General features: G+C 40.6%; 2 protein-coding genes across 2 annotated transcripts in view; one reads left to right on the forward strand and one right to left on the reverse strand.

Moving 5' to 3' along the window:
• The window catches only part of LOC139445406 (proline-rich protein 23A3-like), a 93,564-nt gene that overhangs the window by 25,066 nt on the left and 46,445 nt on the right, over positions 1-22,053 (reverse strand). The gene's annotated exons all lie outside the window — the stretch shown is intronic.
• On the forward strand, positions 204-20,510 carry LOC139445035 (uncharacterized). Its single transcript, XM_071226097.1, has 3 exons — positions 204-715; positions 16,299-16,385; positions 17,023-20,510. The coding sequence occupies exons 1-3, from the start codon at positions 619-621 to the stop codon at positions 17,220-17,222; spliced, it is 384 nt and encodes a 127-aa protein (XP_071082198.1). The 5' UTR covers positions 204-618; the 3' UTR covers positions 17,223-20,510.

The following is a 22,053-nucleotide window of genomic DNA, read 5'->3' on the forward strand; positions in this document are numbered from 1 at the left end:
CTATATAATGCTATTGTTTACAACAGAAAACGGAAGTTTCATATAGAAATGATAGCTTACAAAAGTGGTATTACCGAAAACGATTAAAATAATGCGTCGACGAAATGGTGCGGTGCTGTTTCCTAGAAACAGATCCGGATTGCAACAGATCACGTGACATACTCGTCACAGTTTGTGAGTGTTGTGAAAGCCAGGCAGTGAAGCGAATCGATAGTCTCTCTCTCGCTGGTCGGACATACAGGTAACTACAGTCCGACCGACCCGGATATTGCTCGGCAGAGCTCGCACGAGGAAGAGACAGGTCTCACGCAGTTCTGTGAAATCCGTTCAGATTCAATCTATTTCAATTCAGTCAACACACATCGATGTCTACAAACATTTCGGAGACATTGTCCAAGAAACTTCACTCAAGGAAGTAACGATTTCGCGCCTTTTCCCTGTCGTCTGCTTGTGACCGCCTGCTGGATTATCGTCTGCTCGGGCTAAGATAAACGCCACGTTTCGCCCGCCTGTGAGGTGAAGTCAACTCGCCCCACCCAAACACAACTGAACACACGTGTTGATGATGTTGCAGTGAAAGAGATGTCGTGGAATGACGGTGGAGGGGGAACTTGAGACATGACACTGAAAGGCCTGGGTACCAATGCCTCCATTTACAAAACTCCCGACGACAGCCAAAGCTCCAACGACACAGATTCAACATGCACGGAAGTGGGTGAGTTGTTCACATTATCGTCACCAGATGCAGAGCTACATGCTGATTACCAATAGATACAGTGTACAGTGAGCATAGCAATGTCATTCATCAAACGATTCGGAAAACGTACACAGATAAAGACAACAGGTGATCAGGTCGGTAAACAACAAAATACAAACTTTAGGATAAGATAACACTTCTGGGTCAATGTAATACATTGTGAGAGGCTGTCCGAATTACCTCAACGATGTTTTTTTGGTGATAATACACCCTGCCAATATCTGATAGATAATCGGCAAACGGTATGTCCATGCAAGGTAAATTTGATCTCAATCTTATTATCATACATGTACCTCCTGCCCAAATATTTTCATATATTCAACTTATTTTGATTGGTATTCCATCCGTGTTTCGTAAGTAGATGAACTGAATAGATTAGTCGAGAGAAACTCACTCTTGCAAAGCCACGACAGAAAAACACAGAATTGCCCTAAGGACATACATTGATGAGAGCCTACAATGATATTTGCATAAACGATACATGTCTAATCAGATAACAAGAATCCGTTCGTTTTATGATGTGGAAATACGCTGCCACATGTCACACGTGGTATTTTATCATGACCGATTTGAAAGCCAAGAGATCGTACCACACGTTCTTGCGCAACACTTCCGTGTGTGTCGTTCATGTTGATTAAAGGGCGGGGCAAGTCAAGCTGTTTCCAACACACGCGGGGGTACAGTTCACACACAATAAAGTTATTCTTTTATCAAATTTGTATTCATTCACATAAAAATAATAGTAAGGGATAAAACTATGTCCAATGTATTTATTAATGTGTGTGTGTGTGTGTGTGTGTTAATGTATGTGTGCCCATGTGGGGAATCGAACCTAGGACTGCGGGTGATTAGTGAACCTTTAACCACTAGGCCACCCTACCGACTAATACATTCACCTTGGTATCGGGGTCAAATTCGAAAGTTCAGCAATTAAGAGAACGTTGTCACGAGTTAGATAAAAGTCTATACCTATATCACACCAGTTTTTCTTAATGGAATTCACACTGTCATCGTCACGTGACGAAACCCTTCCCTTATTAAATATAATCAAACGTGTATGTTACACTCTATTAAGGCGATTATGCTATTATCTTCAAACGGTAAGGACACATGATATGTTAGTGAAGGATTCATTACACAAGATTCAATCTTATTAAAGTAATAACGCATTCACGCTCTAAGACGTCGATGTAAATGCCTTGTGAAAATAATCCAGACAATATCCCATTCCTGAGTATTCCTGGTCCCATATTTATTATTTAGGCCAGTATATCCCACGTGGGTGTAAAGCGTGCAAGACCCGGCCCTCGCCACATCTGGAATTGCTACCAACAACTTTCCTCTTCGAATAGGGCGACAAAAATGAAAAAGAATGACGGAATGGTGAAAATGTTTCGAAATGTAAATCGAAACAAAATATGTATACAACGCACCTCATTTTCAGTGAACTGACGAATATAATTTTTTTGTATATGTACTACATTGAAATTAAATAGTGGTGTGGATATTGCAGGTATATTGAAAAATTGTTGTCTGACGATGAACTCTGCTATCAGGATGTGACCACCGATTCACTAAGTCGCCTCTCACGACAAGCCTTGGTTCCTGGGAGCTTCCAGGTGTAACATTTGTCAATACACCATGCTTAACTTACGCGTTCCGCTGCCTGTATTCGTAGCTGTATTTCTATAAAATCATAACTGACATTTTCGTTGATCACACGTTCGCCGTTCCTGAAAGCACAGTGTATATACTTCGTTTGTAATGTTCTAACAACATACTATTTCATGTTTTGAGGGTTCAGGGTTTTCCTATGCTATATGCCTGTCCTTAGGATTGTAAATTACATTTGATCTGAGGTCTACGTGGACGTGTGTATTTCCTGTTATACTCCGGGCACGTGATGTGCCGTGATGATAAGCTATCTCGCGGTGTTTCTGTGGTAGTGAAAAGCACCCTATGGGTGAAGTGTGAAACGGACTGAACACGTGATGCTTAAATGCAAGACTATGCAAATCTTATCGTTGTTCCATGAGCTCCCAATCTGAACCAGACGTAGATGTCCTCAGGGAAAATATTTGAATAGGCGATTAGTGAATGAGTGAGTTGTGTTTTACGCCGCTTTTAGAGTACATCAGAAATGTGGTTGCATTATATACATCTAATAAATCAGGAAGAGCATTTAATAGGATTATTCTAGTTATTAAGAGTCGCTGGCTCAATGTTCTAAGACAGCGAATCTCGTAGTTCGAATCCCAGATACGTATAGATTACGACCCTTGGTCACGATTTCCAATCCCCCCCCCCCCCCCCCCCCCCCCCCCCCCCCCCCCCACACACACACACACCATTAAGCTGGTAGAATATTCTTGTGGTGTGTGTGGATGTTGGAGTATTAATACTATAGACAATATTCAACTATCCCGATTGACGTCAGGAGTATTTATAATTCTGGTTCAGATACATTGCAATATTGTCAGTGATGATGTGATATTTTGTTTGCCAACCCATGTTTCCTTTGTTTCGCTTCAGTGTGTTTCTCCAGCTGATGTAGATATGCTATTTCCATATCCTAGTCATCAAGAGCTCTAAGTGCAGGTCTAAGGGAAGACATCCGTTTAGTTTCCGTCACTGTGTTGGTGCAGGATTGAAACGGCGTGATAGTGTACATTTCTGTTGTTACAGAAAACACATGTTTTGCCAAGCGAATATCTTGGCAAAACATGTCTTTTCTGTAAAACGACGGTCCATCCATACACTGTCCGCCTGTGGTATAGTGGTAGAGCGTCCGCCCGTAGAGCGGAAGGTTCGGAGTTCGACCCCCGGCGGCGTCATTCCAATATACGTTATTAAGCATTAAGGGTCTAAAACAAAGACTGGTTGGCTCGCAGTCAGTATACTGTGTATTCATGTTAAACTGCGGCATGGTATCTCAGTGGGCTAGCACTATACACCCGGCATTAGTCCGGAATAACACACACACACGCACTCTCTCTCTCTCTCTCTCTCTCTCTCACACACACACACACACACACGTGCAGTAATCTTGATCGCAACTATTCACCTGATTTCCACACTATGTCACATCTTTAACTCGTGAAAATACTCATAATTCAAACGTTTTCCTTGAAATCTTTTTTTTTTAATATTTCACGAAATTCAGAAATAGAAGTGACCCGTTGTCCCATACGTTATTTATACAAGTCACTTTGTAGAAGAGCATCTATTTATAATTTCTATTTTTACAACGACCTTCTTCAGAACCACGAAGAACAAGGATTTAAATAAATCCGGAAAGAACGACACACACACTGTATTTCCCTGCTGTCGTTCCCAAACAAAGTTTCCTCAAATCTCATTGCCCCTGTAAAGGTCACTGGGTAGTAGGAAGGGCGTAATTGGGAGTACGTGTGACAAACGTACCTAATGACCTGATCCAGGCCACTGTCCCCACAGCGACATAAGGTCAACAAGAGGTCACATTTGCTATCCTCTGGGACAAAGTTTGTTTGTTTAACGCCGCACTCAGCAACATTCCGGCTATATGACGGCGGTCTGTAAGTCATTGGGTCTGGACCTGAAAATCCAGTGATTGACAACATGAGCATTGATCCACGCAATTGGGGAGCGATGACATACATCAACCAAGTCAGCGCGCGAGCCTGACCAACCGATCCCGTTAGTCGCCTCTTACGACAAGCATAGTCGCCTTTTACAGCACAGTCGCCATTTACAGCATCTGGGACAAAGACTCATATTTAGACAACTTTAATAGTCAAACCAGTTTACTTAGTAAAAAACACTATATGAATGTCATTTGAACAGTCGTACAACATAGAGTAAATCGAAACAAGTGAATATACGTAATGAGACGAAATTGTCAATTCTACCGACTCATTTCTAGATGATATTGACTCAATGCCTCCATCATAATGTGTACTGTCAACACAGGCCTATTCTTTTTGAAGTAAACCGCCCGATATGTATATCGACTGATGCTGCAGGACCACGCGTTATACAAGGACAATTGATTTATTTCTCTGACATGTTGTGAGACAGGTGGTCAAATATTCGTTGTTGATTAGCAAGAGATTTTTGTAACACTAATCACAAATCGAAATGAAAGCCGTTTCTTTCGCCTACTAGAACTGCGTAAGTCTATATTGACGGCTTTGTATATATGAACGTTTTACATGAACGTTATATTGAATACGCCCGTTATGTATATCGCAACAGCTGACACATGAATAAAATAGACTGCACAGTCAGAAAATTGATTTCCAACACATTTATTATCACTTTGAATTAATGTACTGGAATCTGTACAGCGAGAAATCCAATGTTAGAAATTTAACATAATGTATTATACGAATCACTGATGAAACATATTCAGCTACCCGTTAGTTAAAAATAACCAACCTTAGACTTTTTCTACGTATGCTTTAGAATTTAAAAAACGTTTTATTACTATTATTTTCTGAAAAATTGTTAAATGACATTGTTGCATACACAGCAATAACATGTTGTTTGTTTTGTTTGCTGTTTAACGCCGCACTCAGCAATATTCCAGTTATATGACGGCGGTCTGTAAATAATCGAGTCTGGATCCCGATCCTGTTAGTCGCCTCTTACGACAAACACAGTCGCCTTGTACGGCAACCATGGGCTGCTGAAGATCTATTCTAACCCGGATCTTCATGGGTCCTCTGCAATAACAGCAAACATTCCTTGTTCCTGGATGTGGGTCTGCCCCATTCACTCTCTATCTAATGAACCTTCATTCATATTGATGGTTGCTTAGGTACCACACACAACAGATGCCAGCATTGTTTTCCTTTGTCATACGTATTGGATAAAAAAGAATCCAATCGAGATTCTGCGATTCTAAACCTACGTATCTATAGTGAAATAATCTTACGATGTGTCAGTGTTATTCGTGACCTTTATTAGTGTATGAGTGATTTGGAATCGATGATTCAAGGTACTGATACAAGTCTTTGAAAACGTAATGTAGGGTACTGCAGCGTGCACGTCCAGGGACTACCCTTTTCAATGGTATATGCCTGAGACCTTATCTAATGCCAAGGTGACACCGTCATGTGATACAATTTTTTCAGTAATGAATACTTAATCGAGTAAAGAGTAATAACGTTGGATATGCACTATATGAGTGAAAGAAATTAACGGGTAATTCATATCGCATGAATAGTTCATTTGATTCATTTACGAAGATGTACGAGAACGCTCAACGAAGTTTCGAATAATACATTGTATTTTGAATATATGACGGGAGGATATTCATGGATCGTTCAGTTGAATCTAGTTACATGTACTACAATCTGTTTGATGTATCATAGTTTATAAGTCGTTACCCCTCATTTAGAAGGATTAATCTGTTCTTGTTATTTATTTAAGCAAACACAAAAGTTTAATCTTATTATTACTGTTATTGTTACTGCAACCTTTCTCATATTTACTGCAACCTTCTCACAGTTACTGCAACCTTTCTCACGGTTATAAAATGTGATTGTATTTCACTAAAAATATCTGGAAATAAAAGCGATGAAAACACGTTCATGATCATAAGAAATCTCTACTAAATATAAAACGTCTCGATTATCCACCGAACATTTTCAAAGTAGAGGTGAAAATTATATGAAGAAGGAGAAGAAGATTATTTTATTACGGTGTCACACAATGTACATTCGTATAAGATAGTACATAACATTCAGCAATGTACATTGTCCGGCCAAAGTGGCCTACGTGACATCAGAATACAGATATATTACACATGAATAGATCACTGACAATCCGTGATGACACCGGCACCGGGACCGGGAGTCCATTGTAACGAGTCCTCCATTCCATGACGGCCTGGTGCACGACGTCATTGTGCTCACTGAGGCGTTACCATAATGCCGTCACCTTTATATGGAATCTTTTGCTGGGTACAAAATACCGTTTACAAATAGGCTTGGGCGAAGGCGTGTTCTATTTCTCCTCAGTAGGTGGGAATGTAATAAGAGCTGTGACAATCTAATGACAAGGAAGTTGTGAGCCACTGCTTGCCCGACCGTCGGTGGCTCGCAGCTGTTGAAAGGGTGTAAATCTCTCCACTATTTGCCCAAGCGCCGTGTGACCTTATTTCTCATGCCATTAACTACCTGAAAACCTCACGTTTCTTTATTTAGGATGTAATGCTTCGTCGTTAATACGACTGCTAACGTGTGATATATACTACTCAAAGAAGTTACAGAACACCCACTTCTTTCATTTTACTATAGTGAATCTGTCGTCGATTCTTTCATTTTACTATAGTTAATCTGTCATGTCGATTCTTTCATTTTACTATAGTTTATCTGTCATGTCGATTCTTTCATATTACTCTAGTTAATCTGTCGATTCGTTCATTTTACTATAGTTAATCTGTCATGTCGATTCTTTCATTTTACTGTAGTGAATCTGTCATGTCGATTCTTTCATTTTACTATAGTTGATATGTCGATTCTTTCATTTTACTATAGTTAATCTGTCATGTCGATTCTTACATTTTACTATAGTTAAACTGTCATGTCGATTCTTTCATTTTACTATAGTGAATCTGTCATGTCGATTCTTTCATTTTACTATAGTTAATCTGTCATGTCGAATCTTTCATTTTGGTATAGTTTATCTGTCATGTCGATTATTTCATATTTCTATAGTTGATCTGTCGATTCTTACATTTTACTATAGTTAATCTGTCATGTCAATTCTTTCATTTTACTATAGTGAATCTGTCATGTCGATTCTTTTATTTTGGGACAGTTTATCTGTCATGTCGATTCTTTCATTTTACTATAGTTAATCTCTCATGTCGATTCTTTCATTTTGGTACAGTTAATCTGTCATGTCGATTCTTTCATTTTGGTATAGTTAATCTGTCATGTCGATTCTTTCATATTCCTATAGTTAATCTGTTGATTCTTTCATTTTACTATAGTTAATCAGTCATGGCGATTCTTTCATTTTACTATAGTTAATCTATCATGTTGATTCTTTCCTTTTACTATAGTTAATCTGTCATGTCGATTTTTTCATTTTACTAAAGTTAATCTGTCGATTCTTTCATTTTACTATAGTTAATATGTCATGGCGATTCTTTCATTTTACTACAGTTAATCTGTCATGTCGATTCATACATTTTACTATAGTTTATCTGTCATGTCGATTCTTTCATATTACTATAGTTAATCTGTCGATTCTTTCATTTTACTATAGTTAATATGTCATGTCGATTCTTTCATTTTACTATAGTTAATCTGTCTTGTCGATTCTTTCATTTTACTATAGTTAATCTGTCATGTCGATTCTTTCATTTTATGATAGTTAATCTGTCATGTCGGTTCTTTCATTTTGGTACAGTTTATCTGTCATGTCGATTCTTTCATATTACTATAGTTAATCTGTCGATTATTTCATATTACTTTAGTTAATCTGTCGATTCTTTCATTTTACTATAGTTAATCTGTCATGTCGATTCTTTCATTTTGGTATAGTTTATCTTTCATGTCGATTCTTTCATATTACTATAGTTAATCTGTCGATTCCTTCATTTTACTATACTTAAACTGTCGATTCCTTCATTTTACTATAGTTAAACTGTCGATTCCTTCATTTTACTATAGTTAAACTGTCATGTCATGACATATTAACTGTAGTAATGTGAAAGAATCGGGTTTTCTTTAACCTCTTTTGAGTAGTATATACTAGGCACAATTAAAAACGCATCACAAATTCTTTAGTTGAAAAAAGTAGCTGTTACGAGACTATTATTTAGGTAGTAATGCTTCGTCGTTAATACGACTGCTAACATGTGATATCTACTACTCAAAGAAGTTAAAGAATACCCTCTTTCATTTTACTACAGTTAATCTGTCATGTCGATTCTTTCATTCTGTCGCCTTTTACGGCAAGCATGGGTTGTTGAAGACCTTTTCTACCCCTGATCTTCACGGGTAGAACGAATTTATTTTATCTGAATCAACCTTTTCATTGTATGAATAAACAAACCATAACGTATGTTGCATGATTATAATCAGTGGGATATTTTGTTTCAATAAAGTACCGTCTGACCAACACATAACGGCAGTATGAAGCTTTACTGGAGGTGTCTGCTACAGCCTGCATATCGAAACATCGGGATTTATATATTCCGACTGCACAGCGAGTGGCAGACAAGCTATATGACACACGTCGTGTTTATTTCACCAGTTAATGCAGCCTGAAGTGGTTATATGTTCTTAACACTTCATGAATATTCAGTTGCCAACAGGTGACAAATATCAGGTAGACCAATAAATGTTGATGATTAAGAGACACGTGACGACGATGACGCCACACTATTCTTCCTGAGCCAGGAAGTTCATGGTCATTCTGAACGTGCCTTTTAACAAGTAAAACAGATTAATATGCAAACTAATAGAGAATTTTGATATCAATCATAACATGGTTTGATTCGGAGAAATCGCCCGGTTCTGTTGATTCGGGAATCAGGATAGGCTACGTCATCGAAGAACTGTTGCACACATACTGGGATGTCTCCAAATCTTTGACAGGTGGTTTGGAAAGCAGAAAGCCTGCGCGAATTTCACACCCGCCAGTCACTTGCGTGATACTGTTACGGTGGTGTTAAGATACGGCCATACAGTTTCACGATACGAGACCCACAATACAATACCTCGATTTACGAGCCCTGTATCGTGATACATACGATATATTTCATTACAAGTTATATTGGTGTAAAACATGTGAATAACAGAAACTGGTCAACCACCAGCTTATGTAGATTCTCTAGTATTTAATGGTTGGACTTAAACAGAGTAACATTCACAGGGCCCTGTAGCCAATATATTTCTATCCTATGTCATCCCATCTTTGATCTCTGAAATTTAATAACAAATGATTCAGATTTGTAATTCACCTGCAATTAGACAGAAAATCAACTTGTGAAATAAACGTATTTAATTATCCAGACCTGGCTCCCACAGGAGATATCGCTTGGGCGTCTTGGGTCTTTTGATATCAAACATATCAACATTCGTCGATAAAAGTTGAAAACTCCTCGGCAACTCCCTGAGTTTTGCACTTGTATCCACTCGTGTAGATATATTTGAAATCAAAAGACACTTGAGTGAGATTCTCCATATATCGGGATACAGATCGTATCGCACCCATAGTATCGGGATACGCATAGTATCAGGATACGCATAGTATCGCTATCTCACTGTTGCACGTTAGGTGTGTTTACTGTCTCCGTTTGTTGATTTATTTTGTTTGTTGTTTAACGCCGCACTCAGTAATATTCCATCTATATGGCGGCGGTCTGTACATAATCGAGTCTGGGACAGACAATCCAGTGATTGACATCATTAGCATCGATTTACGCAGTTGGGATACGATGGCATTCATCAACCAAGTCAGCAAGCCTGACCACCCGATCACGTTAGTCGCCTCTTACAACAAGCATAGTCGCCTTTTACGGCAAGCAGCTTACATGTTCAGAATACTGGTAGTTATTTTGATTCTGTCTATTTATTTTTGATATGTATACAACGTTACGAATATGTATATCTATCTGCACATAAAACAACGTAAAGCGTTGCGGGCATTCGACACGTACACTCTGTATCCCCTGGCAACAGCTGGACCGGTCCAGTCATGTGGTCAGAAACGTACAACGTCAATCCACATTTGCGAGACTGTTTACTGGAATTAGTAATTAAAATAACACTTAACTCACGTATGAACTGAAATGGGTTTATCGTGTTTAGGGTTGTTCAGGCAGAAATGATTGAACGAGCTAACGGTGCATCGCAAATGACCATAGCCCAATGACAATGCATCATAAATAACGATGATCGGTGACAATGCATCGCAAATAACGATGAATCGATAGCAATACATCTCAAATAATGATGAATCGATGGCAATGCATCACAAATAACGATGAATCGATTACAATGCATCGTAAATAACGATGGATTGATGACAATGCAACATGAATGACGAGGAATCGTTGACAATGCATCGCAAATGACCATAGCCCGATGACAATGCATCGCAAATAATGATGAATCGGTGGCAATGCATCACAAATAACGATGAATGGATGACAATGCATCGTAAATAACGATGAATGGGTGACAATGCATCGTAAATAACGATGAATCGATGACAATGCATCGCAAATAACGATGAATCGATGACAATGCATCGTAAATAACGAGGAATCGATGACAATGCATCGCAAATAACGATGGATTGATGACAATGCAACATGAATGACGAGGAATCGATGACAATGCATCGCAAATGACCATAGCCCGATGACAATGCATCGCAAATAACGATGAAACGATGACAATGCATCGTAAATAACGATGAATCGATGACAATGCATCGCAAATAACGATGAATCGATGACAATGCATCGTAAATAACGATGAATTGATGACAATGCATCGCAAATAACGATGGATTGATGACAATGCAACATGAATGACGATGAATCGATGACAATGCATCGCAAATGACCATAGCCCGATGACAATGCATCGCAAATAACGATGAATCGATGACAATGCATCGCAAATAACGATGAATCGATGACAATGCATCGCAAATAACGATGGATCGATGGCAATGTATCGTAAATAACCATAGTCCGATAGCAATACATCGCAAATAACGATGAATCGATGGCAATGCATCACTGTCGGCACCATACCCGTTTGCTTTTTGCCAAATAATATCTTTCACATTTGGCTTCCTTCACTGAGAGCCGTGAAATAACTTAAAAATTGTTCAGCGGCATAGAAATGACATGTAGAAACTTGAACCGATATTCGTGAAACTGGCTTCCAGTGAATGAGCTTGTGAGGGTTCCTCCGTACTCACTGACACGGCGACAGTTACTCAACGACAACAACAGGTACGCAACGACAACAAGAGTTGCGCAATAGCATCAGCGTCAACAAGAGAAGGTTCAAGCATCATTGCCACATACTTTACAGCACGACATCGGGGCTGAACAAACGAAGCCAAACAATCAATGGTTGAAGCAGCGGTATCGATGTTATTTCCCTTCACATAAACTGACGAAACCTATAGCATTACTACCGGAGCGTTGATAACGGGAGGTGTGAAGCTGTCTCTGTTGAAGCAGTCATGGTCTGCTGATTTGTCAGTTACTGAGTGGCAGGTTGAACCATTATATCAATCAATGGGGTGTCCATGTTCAACACTGGCATGGTATCTCAGTGGGCTAGCACAATAAACTAGGCATTTGTCCTTACTAGCATAAGCACGCACGCGCACACACACACGTGCATGTGCATGCGCGTCGCTATATAAGGGCAATAATCATGGACGCGACGTTAAACCCGTTTCACCCCACCTTTTGAAGGAAAACTATCTAAGTTAATGCAACACTGTGATTTGCTCTCTCACTGAAACCGGACCCCCTATCCGGTATTTAATAACATTGTGACGTCAGCAACATGGCACTGGTGACTGTAAACATGGAGCAAATAGGCGTGTCGTAGTCAACTCACTTGGTGTGTCACAGTCTGATGAGCAAATAATAGATTCCGCAAATCTAAAATCATAGACATTCGCCTGATCAATGGGCAAGAAATAGCGCCAAAAAAGTCCTTTACAAACAATGACAAAGTTGTTATCCATAAAATGTCTTCACTGACGATAGGCACCGATCAGGACACCTAGATCAAGGAAAGCCTGACGCCTGGACACCTAGATCAAGGAGAGCCCGACGCTTGGACACCTAGATTAAGGAGAGCCTGACGCCTGGACACTTAGATCAAGGAGAGCCTGACGCCAGGACAACCTAGATCAAGGAGCGCCTGACGCCAGGACAACCTAGATCAAGGAGAGCCTGACGCCTGGACACCCTAGATCAATTAGAGCCTGACGCCTAGACACCCTAGATCAATTAGAGCCTGACGCCTGGACACCTAGATCAATTAGAGCCTGACGCCTGGGCACCCTAGATCAATTAGAGCCTGACGCCTGGGCACCCTAGATCAATTAGAGCCTGACGCCTGGACTCCCCAGAGCCAGGACACCCTAGATCAGGGAAATCCTGACGCCAGGACACCTAGATCAATTACAGCCTGACGCCTGGACACCCTAGATCAAGGAGAGCCTGACGCCTGGACACCCTAGATCAGGGAGATCCTGACGCCAGGACACTCAGGTCAGGACACCTGTCCAGAAAAAAGCTATCTGTTTCTACGGAATCGAGGACAAACACCCTATCAACTCGCCAACGACCTTCACAGGACTGCTGGTGTAGGCGCTTCCGTAAAAAACATTTCTTTACAACTCATCTTCGTCGGCGGTGAAAACGTAAAAACGCCAATGATGCAGACCACGCAGGTTGAGTCGATAGTCACATATAATGTTTCCCAATGACCCAATTGTCAAGGGCGCCGCTTGTGTCCCATAAACCTATGATCGTGGGTTGGAATAACGGTTCGCCTCGATAATGTCTCTAGGTTTGTCGGCACCATACCCGTCCTCTTGGGTTTCACCATCGTGGTAAACGTCTGAGACCTGCATCACTTCGAGCTTTCCACCGTTGCCGTTGCAGCGTTAAACACACCTCACTCACGCACTCACAGAGTAATCTTCCCAGTTATTGGGGCGGTGGGGTAGCCTAGTGGTTAAAGCGTTCGCTCGCCACGCCGAAGTCCCAGGTACAAAGTGTGAAGCCCATTTCTAGTCTACCCCGACGTGACGGAATATTACTAAAAGCTGCGTAAGACCTTATTTACTTACTCACTTTCAATTTACGGTCACAATTTGATCGTATTAAACATGAATTTAATAAATTAATGAAATAGTGTTCAAAGAAACTTTATGTCAAACTTTATTCAACTTTATTCCAAATTGAATAAGGGGCGGTCGGGTAGCCTAGTGGTTAAAGCGCTCGCTCGTCACGCCGAAGACCCAGGTTCGACTCCCATTTTTTGGTGTCCCCCGCTGTGATATGGCTGCAGTATTGCTAAATGCGGCGTAAAACCAAACTCACTCCAAATTTTTAAATGATCCTGTCAGCACATCCTGGGTGGTACGCCCACGACCTGCGCCACATCACATCAATACAATGATGTTCGGGGCTACATTGTACCATCACAGATGTGCGCATAGAATATTTACCTAGTTCAAACACAGAATGTTGAATGTGCATAAATATGTAATTTAATAGCATTGATCGATGTGCAGCTTCTGCCGCCATAAGCAAGCATCAGCGTATTTGCGTAAGGAAAGCCTTTCCCCGTATGTGCGCACACAGCTAGAATCACCAGGGCAATGCTATTGACCCACTGGCGGGCGCACTCTCAGCCGAATCGAAATTATAGTCTTTCTCAATATTATGTATTAAAGTGAATGATTGAATATGGTTACGCTGCTTTTGGCAATATTCCTACAACATCACGACGGGGAACACCAGAAATGGGCTTCACACATTTACCCAATGTACTAAAGAAATAGCAGTGCAATAAGCTCAATATTTCTTAACACCGACGTCAGGGTGATTTTATGTCTTTCTCTTCTGGAAATAATGAGTGTTTGGTTTTGACTATTTCATTGACTTTGAGGACAGTCATTGGAAGTATAATCGTTTCTGAACCGGAAGCTGAAGAATGGGTGATAAGGAGGGGTGGTGTTAGTGAGTGAGTGAGTGAGAAAAAATGAAGGATCATAATCAGAGCGAATCAGAATTTGAATCAACGATCATCGGATCGTGGCAGGGCTAAGGGGCGCAACTCTGCACGGCATCTAAGGCCACTGGGCGACACGTACCATATAAGTTATAAAGTTATGTATATTAAACTATTTAGGATAACTGTCCATCTGGAAAGTGTTATGTTCCATCATAACCTGTTTGTCTTCATGTTTTTTTCAGTACCATTGTCCCGCGAGTTCATTGTACAACGTTCTTACACTTGAAAGCCAAGTCGATCTATTTTACCTTTCATCAAAAACCCAATGTACAACAATACCTTCCTCTGAGCACAAAGGGCCTTTCATCTTAACCACTCGTACCCGGTTGAACTCCATCATGATGCGTGACAGTCTACCATAGCAGGTTCAGCTGTAAAACGGACAACTAAATAGGCACTCGACTTTATGATGCTGTGTACGCTTAAACATGGCGGTTGCCATGACAACTCACGTGCTCATGCAAATGTCAAGCAACGCTTGACAAACAGACACCGTAAGACAATGGCGGTTGTGTACCTGTTACAACATATGAGTGTTATTATTCTGGAAATCATAACATGTATTCCTTATCGCCAAGGTTACTATTCAAATCGTGCTTTGATGCTGCCATTGTTTTGCCGAGGAAGTTTCCAAGTTGTATTTTCAGTGACAAAAAATTGTCTCAGATAATGCATAAAAATAATGCAGCTTCAGACTGCTCGATAAAAACAATTTGCCTGCCACGTAAAAATGCATGAAGCATTGTTGGAAGATGTTCTCATATGTGTTTATAGTTTTAATTAAATACCTGTTTTGGCAGATGTTGTAGAATATGATCTATGTCAAAGACACCGAACATTTGATATTCGTGGGGGGGGGGGGGGGGGGGGGGGGGGGAGGGATTTTGTGACAGCAATTTTTTTCAAGGGTCTTAAGCATCATTATTTTTTGTGAATTTTCGGGGGCACACACACGCCAGAATATCAAATGGTCGATCCCTAACCTCCATACAGAGTCCAAGGTCTGATCCTCAGGTGCTATAATTCCAGTGGGTAACTGTTCTTTAAATATATGAAAATGAAATTTGATAAGGCGCTTTTAAGAAGGTTTGTATGTGAGGTGTATTTATCAATAAACATTCAAGACACGGTGTTGGTTGACCTAGAATGTGCTGTACTTCTGTTTAAACCTGATGGTTGATTATCAGCTTATTCTGAGCAAACAAGGCCACTCGATGACAGAAAGTCCGGGGAAGCTTTGTATTGGGCCAATATGGCGTTCTGACAGAACAGGAGGTATTGGATTTTGGCCGAGCGTTATTTTTACTGGAATTGTTAGCGTCTAGGTTCGGGACAAAGGTTGGTTGGCTTGATATTGAACCATATGTTGATATTCAGATATGTACAGCTGATATACGTTGATGCTTAGTTGGTCGCTAATGAGCTCCGTGATATTGATCGCGGAAGTCGAAGAGAAATATTTAAAGTAGCATTTAGAACTGTAGGGGAATTTGTATAAAGTGGATAAAACACGGGCAGGTCAGCTCCGAGTCAGTATACTGTGTATAAATGGGGAATCTAATTTAAACTGCAGCAATAAGAGGGCTGGCACAATACAACCGGCAAAGTCTGGACTATTGCACGCACGCACGCACGCATCGCTATACAAGTGCAATACTCTTGAAAGCGGCGCTATATAGGTGCAATAATTTTGAGTGCGACGTTAAACCCTATTTCCTCTCACCTCACCAACCATTGTTTTACTGTTTCAGAGACCGTCCAGTCAAGCCTGTGCTGTCTACAGGGATGTTTGGCTGCCTCCGCTGTGGGTTTCGCCTTCTTTGTAGGGCTCCCGTCGGGTATGTCATACCGTCATACTCTCATACCGTCATACTCTCATCTCATACCGTCATACTCTCATACCGTCATACTAGAACTCCTATTGCACTGTAGGTCCCAGGCAGTCGATGATTTCGTAACAGATAACTAATGCAATACTCGGCCAGTTAGCGAATGCCAATTAATGACGATCGGATGGTCACAATTGTATGCTCACTGTTACTCATGCTGTCAGCCACTGGTTTCTCTGGTCCAGACAGGCCGCCGTGAACTAACAGGAATGTTGCATCGTGCGACGTTAAACAACATTATCTCACTCTCTCACTGACCCGTGAAGATCCGGGGTAGAATAGGTCTTCAGCAACCCATGCTTGCCGTAAAAGGCGACTCTGCTTGTCGTCATAGGCGACTAACTGGATCGGATGGACAAGCTCGCTGACCTGGTTGATGCATGTCATCGATCTCAATTGCCTGGGTCGATGCTCATGATGTCATTAACTGGATTGTCTGGTCCAGCAGACCATTTACAGACCGCCGTCATATAGCTGGAATGTTGTTGAGTGCGGCGTTAAACAACAAACAAACACTCTCTCACTAATTCATCTCTCTATAGTTCATTTATAATTCATCTAAAATCCACTCAAATTCATCCTCTAGGAATCTTGCTCGTGTTCTACGCCTCAAAGAACCAGGAACCGACGCTGCTTGCTGTAGGGGGCGTCTTGGTGGCACTTCCGGTCTTGACCCTAATCATTTTCTCCATAATCTGTCTGTTTAAAAGCAGATTAAAGAGATTAAACAAACGCAACAACAATTCCGTCCAGAAAGATACAGGAGAAGATAACTCTAGGTATTGAATTGCACACTTCCGGTTAAATGTATGACAAGGCTGAGAGGAGGTTTCCTTTGAATTGTATACGTTGTGAGATGTCGTCGCTGAAAGCTGAATAATAGTTCATGCGGCCGCAGCCAATACCCACTCCCTCACACACTTTCTGAAATCCAAATAAAACGTATCCGGTATTGGGTGCAGCCACGTCTTTCAAAGGGGTGATATCTCAAAGTCCCAATAATGTCGGACAGAGCCGTGCCATAGAAAAACAGACATTCCTTATTCGGTTTGGTTGTGATAGCATAATGTCCGGAAACCTCCCAATTGACTGTGAACAGACGGAGGGTGCCCCTCGCTACACATTGGAATATTACCGAAGCCTGGTTTAGCAAGCTTTGAAAGCAGGGTTCCAAATATTGGTGCAATCTATTTGTCAGTACCAGGAGGCAGCTGCTATTACCACGTGACCTCGCCCAAATATTTCTGTCCAACCCTTCCCCGAACTCATATACATAGTGGTGTCACATAACAACATATTTAAAGGATGCCATTGAGCCACACCTGAAGGCTTGAAGATCTAAAGTAACACGTGATCTAAATACGTCACAGTGGAATTTCCTTTCTGTACACTTGCGGACTTTTGTGAAGAAAAAACCCAGTGAAGTTACAAAGAACAGCATAATGTAAGTCTTGTCCTGGGATTAAGCAGCGCCAAGAATGAACGCTCGATGATTACCAGTTCCTTGTGCGAGATTCATTTTTTGTATAATCTTTTGTGGGATATTTTGCTATGCGTGTGTCGTGGGCTGTTTTTTAAAGTCTGGTTGGGCATCGTATGTTAAAATTATTTCTATAACGGACAACAATATGTGCCAAATACATATGAATATTTTCTTATCTGTGAGGTCCTTTGATATATTTCGACAGGGATAATTGATAATTTCATATTTTTCAAAAAGACGTCGAGCTATGAACGCAGTGGTCAAAGGGAGATAATTAATTACTGTAAATCGGCCGTGTGTTTTCTAAGATGAGAGTGAAGTGAAAGTAACTCCTCTTTTTCTCAAAACGTTGACTTCGTAAAACTTTTTAGTAATCCGTACCATTCCGTGTCCGTAGCTGCAACATATGGAGAATCTCACCCTCGTGTCGTTTGATATCAAATATATCAACATTCGTTTGAATTGCATATTCCATACCAAAAGACACGAGGGTGAGATTTTATTTATCATCCAACATCATTCTTCCAACTTTTTTCAGTTTGTAGACAGTAATAAGCAGTCTTGAGTGTAAAAAGTACTGCTAACAGCTTCAGTAGCAGAGCCATTAGTGATGTCATTTGATTGTGACGTCATGGTAACCAATGGCATTGTGATGGAATTCCATTGCAGCGATATCTACAATGTAGATATCGCTTGATCTCACCCAAACGATATCTCCCGTGGGAGCCAGTTTTGGATGATCGTGAATATTGTATGCAAATATAATAAGCAATAAATATTACGCACATTTTGGGAAGGGCAAATACTCGCGTTACGTACGCTTGAATTTCATATTCCATTGGTTCATTGATCATGTGAAATCGGTTATGGTGTTCTTTGAAATCCAATGAGTGATACAATTAATTAAATGATTTATTTGTTCACACGCCACCCTACCACGTTTTACCGTTATTGACCCATGACAGGCACATGAAGCCTGAACTATCCCATACCTAGCTGAAATGTACATGCTAATAACAGACAAAACATGGACCCTGTCTGGTTGTTTGGCTGAAATGTACATACTATCAACGGACAAAACATGGACCCTGTCTGGTTGTTTGGCTGAAATGTACATGCTATCAACGGACAAAACATGGACCCTGTCTGGTTGTTTGGCTGAAATGTACATGCTATCAACGGACAAAACATGGACCCTGTCTGGTTGTTTGGCTGAAATGTACATGCTATCAACGGACAAAACATGGACCCTGTCTGGTTGTTTGGCTGAAATGTACATGCTATCAACGGACAAAACATGGACCCTGTCTGGTTGTTTGGCTGAAATGTACATGCTATTAACATATTAACCCTTGATATCCTTACTTTAGGCCTGACAGTCCCCAGATGCCCGGACTCGACGTAAAACTGTCAATACTCTTGGTTAATTAAGCGTCTTTGCGAACCCGAACATGGAATGTATCTCTTTGAAAGCTTGTCAATGCCATCATGTATATTTTATTTTAACGGTGATCTCGAGGGAACGATGAAAGATTCCTTCACTGCCTGAAACACGAGGACTTGCCTGTATCAAACTATGATGGAGCAATGTTGAAACACTCCTTTCTATATCAGTTCTGACGCTGTTCTCCATCTGTGTAACATAGCGCCATCGTGCCTTGACGCTCAGATGACAGCAGGGAATTATTTACAGATGTGAACTTATTGATGATGGAAGATGGAAATTTTACGTTCATGTCAATAAACACATTCCTGCTTTGTTTACAGGCAGGAAAAACCTGATTCGGGGTTTCCCCTGAAGCTATATATATATATATATATATATATATATATATATATATATATATATATATACGCACCAGGGAAGCCCCAAAATGTGTCGATTGTTTGGTTTCGGGTAAACTATGAACACAAATACTTTCGATGGATTACGGCGTTATATAAAAAACGTAATTTTGTTTGGTATTGGTTGACATGTCATCTGTCGTCATGAAGCTTGTCAACAGTGTTTTTACTGTTCGAGCTGAACCCTGTCGTAAATTGAAATAGCTTTAAACGTTTGAAATTGTTAATTAGTTTGGAATTCATTTCCCGATTATGGTAAGTGACACCCGAAGGATGACAATCTCATTGAAATCAGATCTAGGTTCTCACTGCCGCTAAAGAAAGCTTTGTTTAGCGATAGCGAGAACTAAGATCTGATTTTAATGAGATTGGAAGGATGACAACAGGTTGTCGCTCACAACATCCTTGTAGAAGTTGGGAAATACGTTCACACGTCCGTGAACATGACAGTTATTTCCACTAAGAGAGATAATACAACATTGAGGAATTTCGGATTGGGTGTTGATATGACAAGCCGATACATACTGGCCTCTTTTAATGTATTTTTTAGAGTACTGCCAATTTATTTATACCCACTGCATAATGTCATATGCTTGTTGTTATTGTCATGGTAACACAAGCATACATATCATACAATGGAGGTTGATGTCAGTTGTTACTTTATTTACATTGTTGAATATGTAAATAGTTTATTTACCAAGTCAGATTATCAAATATGTTGCGAAATAAAAATAATTCGTATAAAATGTGTGTTTTTGTAATCAGTGGATACGAACGTCATGTGACATGTAATTAGTATCACTGTCCCAGCTGTGTGGTGAGCATTGACCATTTACACATGGATTACAGTTTAACGTCGACAACACACATGGTCCCGTATTAACTTGAACAGCACATATGGTCCCATATTAACGTCGACAGCACACATGGTCCCATATTAATTTGGACAGCACACATGGTCCAATATTAATTTGGACAGCACACATGGTCCCATATTAACGTCGACAGCACACATGGTCCCATATTAATTTGGACAGCACACATGGTCCCGTATTAATTTGGACAGCACACATGGTCCCATATTAACGTCGACAGCACACATGGTCCCATATTAACGTCGACAGCACACATGGTCCAATATTAATTTGGACAGCACACATGGTCCCGTATTAATTTGGACAGCACACATGGTCCCATATTAACGTCGACAGCACACATGGTCCCGTATTAATTTGGACAGCACACATGGTCCCATATTAATTTGGACAGCACACATGGTCCCATATTAATTTGGACAGCACACATGGTCCCGTATTAATTTGGACAGCACACATGGTCCCGTATTAATTTGGACAGCACACATGGTCCCATATTAACGTCGACAGCACGCATGGTCCCATATTAATTTGGACAGCACACATGGTCCCATATTAACGTCGACAGCACACATGGCCCCATATTAATTTGGACAGCACACATGGTCCCATATTAATTTGGACAGCACACATGGTCCCATATTAACGTCGACAGCACACATGGTCCCATATTCATTTGGACAGCACACATGGACCCATATAAAACGTCGACAGCACACATGGTCCCATATTAACTTGGACAGCACATATGGTCCCATATTTACGTCGATAGCACACGTGGTTCCATATTGACTTGGATGGGAGACATGGTCCGTTATTAACTTGAACAGCACATGTAGTCCCATATTAACAGCACGCATGGTAAAATATTACAGGAAGGACAAATTCAAGTGATCGTCCGAACTGAATTGCAGTTTCACCAATTCGTCACTCGGACATTTCCGTAAATCGGAATGGCACGAGTTTCTCAGAAATGCCACCTATCGATGAATGTCATGTGCGAAAATAAAACAAACCAATCAGAATGCGCGTATGATTTCAAGTTCTTCGTCAAAGATTCCCTCAGAAATAATTTTTGATTTTACATATGTCTTGCATCTAAAAATATACCCAAGACACAGTTAAATGTGTTCAATCATACTGTATAATTCCGCACGTCCTATTTGCTTAAAATTGCATCTGAAATATATATAATAAATGGGGAAATAATATGTGCACCATTACGCAACGAGTTGACAATTGTTTTAGGTATGCCCGTTTGCGCTAAGACGGAACCCGGTCGTAAAAATGGCCACGAGAGGGACAAGAGTCGCTATTCGGCTTGTCCCTGAATAACACGAGTTGGTCACGAATGAAATGCCATTTATCTGGGAGGCCGTATAGCCAAGGGGAGCAACTCCTACGGTGCTATCGA

Source organism: Haliotis cracherodii, unplaced genomic scaffold, assembly GCF_022045235.1.
Source record: "Haliotis cracherodii isolate W230 unplaced genomic scaffold, xgHalCrac1.p SCAF_6, whole genome shotgun sequence".
NCBI classification, from domain to species: Eukaryota; Metazoa; Mollusca; class Gastropoda; order Lepetellida; family Haliotidae; genus Haliotis; species Haliotis cracherodii.